Below are 10,508 nucleotides of genomic sequence, written 5' to 3'. Positions count from 1 at the left end.
AAAAAAAAAAAAAATACATGCCACAGTGACCCAGTTTATAGAAGGAAAGTGTTGGCCCTCAGTTTCTACAATAGATGTAGTCTCAGAAAGTAGCACACAAATCAACTTTTTATTCATTAAATCCTTTTTCAAATGTACCAGGGAAATCTTTTTGTCACTGAAGAATTATCTTGAAATTCGATTCTAATTAAGTTATGACTTTTAAGTATGGGATTGAGTTAAGTAGATCCCACCTATATTCGAATATCAGCAAACACTTAGTCTATGTTTTCTTAATCAAGGGTGGTGATTACATTTTCCTGTCAAGAACCATCAACCCACAGAAAAAAGCAAATATGGACTGCGTTGCAATAAAAAGCAATTAATTTAGATTTCCTAGGGAGTAAGAACAATAGATATTAACTCGCCCACTTTTTCTTCACTTTTTATTATGGAAATTTTCAAGTACACACAAAAGTAGAAAGAACAGTATAATGAATCCCATGTTTCTCATGAATCACCCAACTTCAACAAGTGTGGATGAATGGCGAATCTTAATTGTATCTGCATTCCCACCCACCTTTTCCCCAAATCCAGATTATTTAAAACAATTCCCAGACATTGTATCATTTCATCCGTAAGAACTTTAGTATGTATCTCTAGAATAAAGAACTTTTGTCACAACCACAACACCAATTAAATTAAAATTAAATTTGAAAATCAACGATAATATTTAAAATCATCAAATATCCAGTTGGTGCTCAAATGTTCTTAATTGTCTCATAAATTTTTTAAAAAATAGCTGTTTTGTTTGCATCATCACTCACTTTTAAAGTTAAGAGATTTGTTAAATAAATACAACACAAATTAGATTTCAGTTCAGTATAAAACATATAAAGCTGAGCTTCCATGTGGTGTCTTCCTAGCTTAAAGCACTCACATTCGAGTCCAGTAACCAAAATACATAGGAAAATAATTTAAAAATACTATCTGTTAAGAAAAATTCCAGAGAGAGGTTACACTCATAACACACTTAACCCAGGTTATATTACACATAACCAACTCTGTTTGGGGAGACAAAATAATTCTGCATGAAATTCTCTCTCTCTCTCTCTCTCTCTCTCTCTCTCTCTCTCTCACTCTGTCTCTCCCTCTCTTTCAATGTCCTCCATGATTGTCAGCATCTCCCCACATCTCTCTCCTACCCCAAGCTTCCCACAACTTTACTCCCAACAAAGCTTGCACAGGCTATTTTTTTCTTTCTCTCATTTCCCCCTCATTTTTTTTTTTTGGCTTTATTCTTTTTTTTTTTTCCCTGCAAACAGCTCTCTGTCCTCATCAATGTAAATTAAACAGTCTTAACTGAAGTCCTCTCAGTTCCTTCCTCCTTAACCATTACTCCAATCTGCCCAATAATAGCTTACATAGGAACTGAGCTAGCAAAGATGGAGTTCTCCCTGGGGAGATGGGTGGGAGGGGGAGACTGAACAAAGTTGCAATGGTTTCTCAATTAATATTTTGTCCCTGTTAACATCTAGCTTCTGGTAAGCTAAAGAAACTGAGAAAACAATAATACTAGGGATGAAATGAAAAGCTAGTGAGCTCATTCACAGATCTTTCTACTGCTCTTATTAATTGCTCAGGCTTTGTTGAAAATGGAATAGGCAGAGCTGCCTAGTTATGATTCTTTGGGCTTCAGTGGTGCGACTTCACTTCATGCAGTCCCTGCTGTGGCAGAATGAAAGTAAGCAACAGGCCAATGGGAGACTAACTATACTGTGGAAAGTAATGATAGACTTTTCATCTGGAGTTGTATAGTTTTTCAGGAAAATTCAAGATAAATTATACTCATTGTGTAAAACTTCCAGGTCCGCAAGCAAAAGCAACAGAAGGAATCCTCCTCTATTAGTTGTAGGATAAATTGATCTCCATTGCTTGAAATAGTGTTACAATCGATCTGCCAGTAATTTCAATAATCAAAATAATACTGTTATTTATTGAACAACTTCTATGAGCCAGTGTTCTAATTATGTATTGCTGCATAACAAATCAACCAAAACTTAATGGCTTAAAGCAACAATTTATTATTATCTCTCACGGTTCTATGTGTCGACTAGGCTCAGCTGAGCAGTTCTCACTTGGGGATTCTCACGCAGTTGCGGTCAGATGGAAGCTAAGGCTCGACACATCTGAAGGCTAGACTGGGCTGCAAGTCCAAGAGGGCTCACTTGCATGGCTTGCACTTGATGCTGACCATGGACTGATCAGTTGGGGCTGCTGGCTGTACTCCCTACAGATGGCCTCCCCCGGTGGCTTGGGCTCAGTGGTGTGCTGGATCCAGCTTGTGATGTACTGGAGACAGCTTGTACCAGCCTGTGAGAACCAATTAGTAAATTTGGGGGAATTTTGTGAGCTGGTTGTTAAATACAGCCATTATTAAAAATTGAATTATATAAACTTACAATTAAATCATATGAAAACAATGATTCTCGAAACTCATCACTTTCTAGTTATTTTGCTATATTTTACTGATCTATGTTTTTGTGATTATTTACATATATTGTATCTGTGTGTGCATCTCTTACTGACTTCTTAGTTCAGTGACTATACGTCGTAGTTTGTATTCAGCCATGGAGGGAGTATTACATCATGAAAATCGGCAAATGCTACAAATCGGTACCCTTTTTTTGGGTAGAGCTAATTGTTAAATATTTTTCAGCACATCACTGTTTAGACTTCTTACAATATGCTGTCTGGGTTCTGAAAGGAAGCATCCCAAATGAGAGTGTACCAAGAGAAAGGATGCAGAAACTTTCAGTCTTCTTAAAAGTTAGTCCCATAATTGGCATTGTCACTACTGCCAAATTCTACTGGGCTAAACATTAACAAGCCAGCCCTGACTCAACTCCCTATTGACAAGGAGTGAATAGGTTGGTGGGCATTTTAGAGACAAGATGCAACAGCAAGGCATTATACATGCATTTTCTTATTTATTCATCACAATAACCTCCATATTACTCATGGGGTACTCATATTATCCCCTTTCTACAAATTAAGAAATTAAGACACTGAGATTCTAACCTACCTCTGACTCCAAAGCTTGAGTTCTTCAATATCACTTTTTGCTACAACATCTTTGCCTTTGTTCCTTGTCTCCACAGTGCTGGGGGTTAGAACAGCTGTGCTTTGCAATCCTTGTACCTGACCTCCTGGGAATTACATTGTTTTCTCTTAATCACTCATTATCCTACCCTGATCGTGGGATGGACACAGACAGGAGACAGTTTTGTGAAAAGTTCTAGCCAACATTAGAGCCTGATGCATCTTTAATATCATGGAGATAACAGAAATTGAGCACAGGAGAGAACCCAAAGGACTTCGAAATAAGGGTACCTTTTCTAACCTTGTTATATTAAGGAGTTAAGAAAAATGAGCATTTAGGTAGGAGAAGTGAAGAGCTCTTCTCGAACCAAGATCTCTAATGCCTGTTAGCAAGATTTAAAGCTAAAGAAAATAGATTCAACGTGAATACATTTTTCTTTCATTTATATTGGACTCATTGTTCATTAAGTTCCTAACTTACAAGGAGGAGAGAAGGATTCCATCAAAGCTAATAAACTTGGTAGTTTACTTTTCGGTTATATACATTACAATCACCAAACAACTGTTCTCTTACTCCACAGTAATTTTTTTTTTTATAAAGTGACTTCTGACAGTCAATTTTCTAAAAATCCCAACTCAATGTAGTGTTTTTGTTGTTGTTATGCTGTTGTTACTTTTTCTTCCACAAGAGAAAATTCTATTAGCATGTCTAAAGAAAATGTGTCACTCGGAAGGAGGGAGGTCAGCATGAAACTCAGAACCTCTCTATCTTTCCATCCACTCACTGCAAGCTGCAACACTCCCTATTGCCCTGACTCATGATTTCTGATCTAGGAATCATCAGAGCTGTGCTTGCTTTTCTAATTCTTGACAAGGATCTCAAACTTGCATCTTCTGCAAGGAAGACAAGTCTGAGAAGTTCGTGCCTCAAATTCCCTGGCCCTTCTTCAAGGCACTGGAATGCCTGTTCCTCAATTTACAACAATTCATCATGGGAGGGACCTATTTTATGCAGTGGAGACACATCTGACAAAGTTGTCTATAAGGAAAACAGATTTTTATGTCTGGTGAGGGCCCACTTCCTGGTTCTTAGCCATCTTTTCTCTGTAACCCCACATGGAGAAAGGGGCAAAGGAGCTGTCTGGGGCCTCTTTCGTAATGGCACTGGTCGCATTCATGAGGGCTCCACTCTCAGGACCTGATCATTTCCCAAAGGCCCCATCTCCAAATGCCATCACTTTGGGGTTAGGATTTCAACATAGGAATTTGGGGAGCATACACACATGAGTCTACAGCATACACCTCACCAAAGAAGATATACAGATATAGCAACTGAAAATATGAAAAGTTATTCAACATCATATGTCATTAGGGAATCGCAAATTCAAATAACAATGAGATACCACTACACACCTATTAGAACGGCCAGAATTTAAAACGCTAACAACACCAAAGGCTGGGGAGGATATGGAACAACAGGAACTCTCATTCATTGCTGGTGGGAATGCAAAATGGCATATCCACTTTGGAAGGCAGTTTGGCAGCTTCTTACAAAACTAAACATACTTTTATCATACAATTCAGTAATCTCACTCCTAGTTGTTTACTCAACTGAGTCGAAAACTTACATTCATACAAAAACCTGCACATGAATGTTTATAGCAGCTTTATTCATAATTGCCAAAGCTTGGAAGCAACCAAGATGTCCTTCAGTAAGTGAATGGATGAGTAAACTGTGGCACATCCAGACTATGAATTTTATGATACGTAAATACCTTCATTAAAAAGTTTTTAAGCTACATTGAGATATCAATTTTTGCTTATCAAATCACTAAAGATCCAAAAGTCTGATACCATGCTGTGTCAGTGAAAGTGTTCTCAAACGGGCACTTACACACCTTACGTGTGGGAGTATAAATTTAAGTGACACTTTGCAACAAATTTTGTTAACCAAATTCATGCAAATGCAACATGGCATCATCAGTCAACATCCTAAAGTTGAACAATGAGGCATTAAGTGTGGATTGCCCTATCATTCTAAGGTGCATTGGCTATTGCAGGGACAGGTGTTAGCCAAAATTTTGTCTCTGCGAGAATAGATAGTTAAATTTTATGAAGAACAGAATCAGCAATGTGAATTATTGAAAGAAGATTTCTGTAGGAATACAGCATTTCTGTGTGATATGTCAAACCAAAATGACTTGAATATTTCTTTGCAAGGTAAAACTAAGTCTATATATGATATGTTTGAAAAAATCCAAGCATTTTGAAAAAAGCTATCTTTTTTCCAAAACATTTCTTCAAAAGGAAATTTCAGATGAACATTTTCCCGTTAGCAAAGGTCATTGATGAGCAGGATGATATATGTGAATGATCTGAAGAATACACAGCTGTTATAGACCTATTAATTGGAGATTACAATGAAAGTTTCACTGACTTTGAGAGTTATGACATCACATTCAAATTAGCATTTCAGCCTCACCTAGTTGATATCACCAAGGCACCTAAAGAACTACAGATGGAATTGATTAAGCTCTCAGTAGATTACATTTTAAAGTCATTTTCTGATGCTAAGGAAGATCCAATCGAAATATGGAAAAATGCAGAATATTCATGTCTTCGGCAGCATGCCCGAAAAACACTTTCTTGCTTTTCGACCACTTATTGCTGCCAATCTACGTTCTCCTACCTAACCCAAATCAAGACGTCCTTAAGGTCACAAATGACTGATGCCCATCTAGAGGATCAGCTGAAACTGCGGACCTCCATGCTGCAACCAAATATTCAAATGCTTTCCAACAAAAAGCAGACACGACAAAGTCATTTAAAGGTTTAACTTTAAAATTAACAAATAGTTTTCATTTTTTGAAATTATTAAGTACATAGTAGTTAGACTTTTACAAAATAATATACTTTTTAAGTATATCTAATTGAAGTTTCTTGAATGTGGCCTTATTTGATTACAGCTAAATTAATGCGGCCCTCCAGCACGAAAAGTTTCTCCACCCCTGGACTGTACTCTGTCTGGTTTTAAGTCCAGTAGGCAAACTAACTGAGGTTCCATGATTTCTCTGATGTGTGCAAAACAATCTTACCATCACTTATGGTAATATCACCAAGATCCACAATCTTGTCAGGGAGTCCTGGAAGCAATTTGCATTGTTCGAACCTTGGTTTTTCCCACTGAGCTTTGCCTGTGTTGAGGCTGATTGAACTGAAAAAGAGAGGAGAGAGCTTTTTCACTGGAGGATGAGGCAGGGATAGTCTTAAAGCAAATGGTGAAAGAATAGGTGTATCTTTGTCTTGTCTTCCCCTCACCTGTTCCCAGACTCCTGGCAGAGATAGCAAAGGTGGGAAGCCATTGCTTCTTTGCAAATTGAAGAAAACTTTGCTCTTAGGGAGCAAGTCAATCTAGGGTCAACATGCAGGGAGGATAGATAAATGGGCAAGAGAGCCAGGAATGGGGCATGGCAATGTCCAGCTGAACAAGAGTCAAGGCAGAGATGTTGCCCCCTTAGACATGACTTCTTACCCTCATGTTCCCTTTTTATCCCTATTTTTAGGGGAAATTCCTATTGGAATGCTGTCTCTATCTCAGTATATTAAGTTACTCAAGGCCCTCGTTATCTACCCTCCCCCATGCCTCATCCATTTCAACCAGGTTCATTTCAAGTCGGCTAACATATTTATTGAGTGAGTACCCACTGTGTTCTAGGACTGGTAATAGGGAGCACAGACAAACAGGACAGGGCCTCAGTCCTCCCCCCAGGAGCCTGTGATTCCGTGGTTTAAGACTGTAAATCGTGTTCTACCATTAGGCCAAATATGAGATGAAAAGCTGTATAAACAGAACTGAATCTATCAAACCACCAAGCAAGGAGAAGTTATTTTCCACGTTTAAGCTGAGCTGAGTGCTGAAAGGACAGAGATAGAGAAAGAACCCCCTCCACCCCAAGCAGAGCAAACAGTATAAGCAGAGAAAAAGACACGAGGAAGAGCCCATTGAGTCCAGAACAGCAAATGGTCTTTTTCACTGGAGCTCATGGTAAAAGGTGGGAGATTGCTGAGTGAGATAGCAGGAAAGGGAGCCTGCAGTCTGGAGGACTGTATTTAGGGGTTTGGACTTGATTGTTGAGGCAATGTAGCAGTGGCATGATGACAGCCATACTTCAGGACAATCATGCTGGCAGCAGTGTGGCACATAGATGGGCAGCAATGGACAGTGAGAGGGCAAGGAGACTGCTCTAATAGTGGGCAAAAGATAGTAAAGGGCTTACACCAGGGTAGTGGCAGTGGGGTTAGAAAGGAAAGGCTAAACGTGTGCTCTAACTGTGATCATCAAAGCTGCATGACTTGCTGGCTGATGAGATGTAAGGGGGAAAAGGTAGGATGCAGTCCTCAATATTGCTTTCTGAAAGAGTGCTTTTAAGCCTCTGTCAAAACCTGCTGCCCCCCGGTCTTATCCACTTAAGGTAATGGCATAAACCATTAACAGCAGAGAGTAAGAAAAGAGGGCTGATGATTTTAGAAAGGAAAATGATAAAGTCAACAATAGAAGCATGATTTAGTAAATTATTATGGCCCATCAACTAGATAGTTTCCAAGGTCATTTTTTGAAATGATCATTAAGAAGATGAATGTAAAACATGGAAAATGTTTGATAAACCACTGAGTTGAAACGGCAAATCACATTATTGATATGAGTGCAGTGATTACCACTACATAAAACTTAAAGGCACACAAAGAAAGGATAATGCAAAAAAAAAAAGAAAGAAAGAAAAAATATGCCAACCTAAAAACAGCTGTGCTCAGGCAGTAGGGTTGTGGGTGACTTTTTTTTCTTTGTCTTCTCCTTTGTCTTCTTGAAAATTCTTCTTATTCTGTTGCATGTGTACATTTAAGTAGGTCCAAAAGGCGAAAGAAAGACTGGCAGTACAGGTGCAGGCAGAGAGCATATTCAGGCAAACGACATAGAAACATGGCCCTGATTGAACAGATCTTTGTGTATGTGAACCAGCAATTAGAACTCGGCCTGTACATACCAGATTCTTGTGGCGGTTCCATCCTCATTTTTTATGCATCTAGTTTGTGCTGTCTCCGTAGGGTTGGTTAATGGCCACTTATATGTCCCTTTGTATTTAGAGGGTGTTTCATCGGCTTGGCACTTTCCTGGATCTACAGGAAAAATGTATGCACATTTTAAAGGGCAAGAGACACCTGAAAGTACCCTGAACACCCATTATGGCACATCATTATTACCCTGCACATAAACATCATCAAATAAAAGAGGAAAGTTTTTCTGCCAAGCCATTTAAGCCAGGCTTCATTGAAGATAGCATTAAATGGAGTCTTTAAAAAAAAAAAAAAATAAGCCACCCGGTGTAACTGCATGCTTTGTCCTTTTCATTTAAAACCACCAGTTGACAGGAGAATTTTTTGTTTTGCTTTGTTTTGTTTTAAAGAATGCATATGCATTGAAAAAATTCAAGCCACACAAAGGGGTATAAAGTAAAAAGTCAAAAGATACCACCTACCAATTACCCAGCTTCTGAGGTACACCCTATTATCACTTTGATGTACGAAGACAGGAGGCTGTAGGCAGACTTCTCTCTCTGGAAGGCCCCTCCCTTCCTAATGGACTCTGGGGTGGATTGGGTTTTACTACACTCAGTGTATCTGACATGACCAATATATACAGGGGAGCACTGTTTCTGGTGCTGGTGCTGAGGTACAGGGTGAACTCCTCCACAGAGGGCTGCTAGGGCAAGGTTTTGCTGCCAGGCATTGTGACATTAAGCGAAGTGTGACCTGGGCTAAGGCTATGTGATAAGTTCCCAGTTTTTACTGAGCACCCAGCAGGTGCGTGACTCTGATTCCAGAAGTCTTTCACTCAGGTGTTGACTGAGTGGCCCAAGAAGTGGCCCAGCCAGCCTTGCCCAGTGACTCCAGTTTCCCCTCTGAGTGAGGGTGAAAGGTGCCTTCCTCTAGCACTCTCAGGACGCATTCATCAGCGACATTTGTATGGTGGGCTCTCCCTGTAGCTTCAACATTTCTCTGCCTTCCATCTCACTCTCACCCTTGCACAATCACAGCCTGCCCTCTGCTACTTAATTAGTCTGTCGCCAAGGATTGTGCATTCTAATGCCCATGTGTGTTATCTGGGTGAGCTCAACGTTACACTACAGTCTACTGGGGAAAAGGAACAAAGCTGCAATAGGGAGGAGATAGAGTGGCCTGGTAGCCTTTCTCTTTTACCATTAAGACCTTGCTAATCTGAAAATGCCAATGAGAAAAATCTGGGACATTTCCCAGATCACTTGCCAAGATGAATAAGATGGCTGAATCAATCAATAAATTAGCAAATATCTATTGGGCATCTATTGTGTGTAATGAGGAAGCTCTTCAGGTCTCTGGGCCTTTATGCAAGAGAGCCAATCCTCCCACTCAATTGATGGTCTGGCCTCTGCTAATAGCCAGAGCCAACTAACAGTCTCTGGTAGCCCCTCCAGCACTCTGTTCTTTCATAAGCTCTTAGAGGTAGAAAGGTCAAGTGGGTATTGAGGATGTAGAAAGGAACATAAAGGCGACTTCTTTTCTCTTTGAACTCAGAATCCCTTACCATGTATGCATTATGAGTTTTATAAGGGAAGTAAATTCATACTGAAATACCCCCTAGCCCCCCAAATTACCTAGTTTTTTCACCGCAATATGTTCAGACTTTACTAATAACGTCAATTGAGCTTGCGTGAAGTTTCCATGAGTGAAGTTGCCAAGTATTTTACTTTTGATCCTGCTAATCAATTCAGCGGGTGCTAAGGAACAGTTGGCCTTTATGATGACCTGACAGACACAGCTAAAAAGCAGAGCAAAAAATAAAAATGTAGCAGTTTTATCAACAGAGGGCAACTTGGCTTGCGGTGCTGAAATTCTGTACAGCTGACTTAATTGGTAGTTTATAAATGTCAAACATTTTAAAGCTATTAAGTGGAAATTCTTAAGAAGTGATGGAAGAAATCTTGATACTGAAATCTTCTGATAAATTTTCTCGTGTCCAAAACAGACAATTCAAAACCTATTTCAAAAGAATGGCCAGAAATATTTGCATTATGTCGAAATTGGCTGGCCATGAGACTTCTCTAGGAGTTTGTATTAATTAATAGAGAAGATGGAGTACTCAGGATTTATTATTTCAGAGACAACCTTTTATTCTCTGGTCTCCAATTTACCCATCATTTTTGCAATAAGGCAAATAGGCACATGCTCAGTTAGTCTATAAAGAAGTGTGCTGCAGATGGCCTATTTCTATAATAGAATAATAGTAGTAATAAGAGCTAATATTTGTGAAGCTCATGCTCCACATGTTTTGCTTCATTTTATCCTCACGACAACATTATGAGGTCATGCTATTATTATTCCCACACTACAGA

At 39.3% G+C, this 10,508-nt stretch overlaps 1 protein-coding gene across 1 annotated transcript in view; it reads right to left on the bottom strand.

Annotated features, from left to right (window-relative positions):
- ADGRG4 (adhesion G protein-coupled receptor G4) overlaps positions 1-10,508 on the bottom strand; it is a 106,261-nt gene that overhangs the window by 43,197 nt on the left and 52,556 nt on the right. The window contains exons 8-10 of the mRNA XM_012655472.1: positions 9,771-9,934; positions 8,124-8,256; positions 6,177-6,295 (exon numbers count right to left, since the gene is read on the bottom strand). Of these exons, the coding sequence (XP_012510926.1) occupies positions 6,177-6,295; positions 8,124-8,256; positions 9,771-9,934 (416 nt within the window). The remainder of the gene's footprint in view (positions 1-6,176; positions 6,296-8,123; positions 8,257-9,770; positions 9,935-10,508) is intronic.

Source organism: Propithecus coquereli, unplaced genomic scaffold (assembly GCF_000956105.1).
Source record: "Propithecus coquereli isolate 6110/MARCELLA unplaced genomic scaffold, Pcoq_1.0 Scaffold478, whole genome shotgun sequence".
NCBI classification, from domain to species: Eukaryota; Metazoa; Chordata; class Mammalia; order Primates; family Indriidae; genus Propithecus; species Propithecus coquereli.
This window is presented reverse-complemented; position numbering and strand designations above follow the sequence as displayed.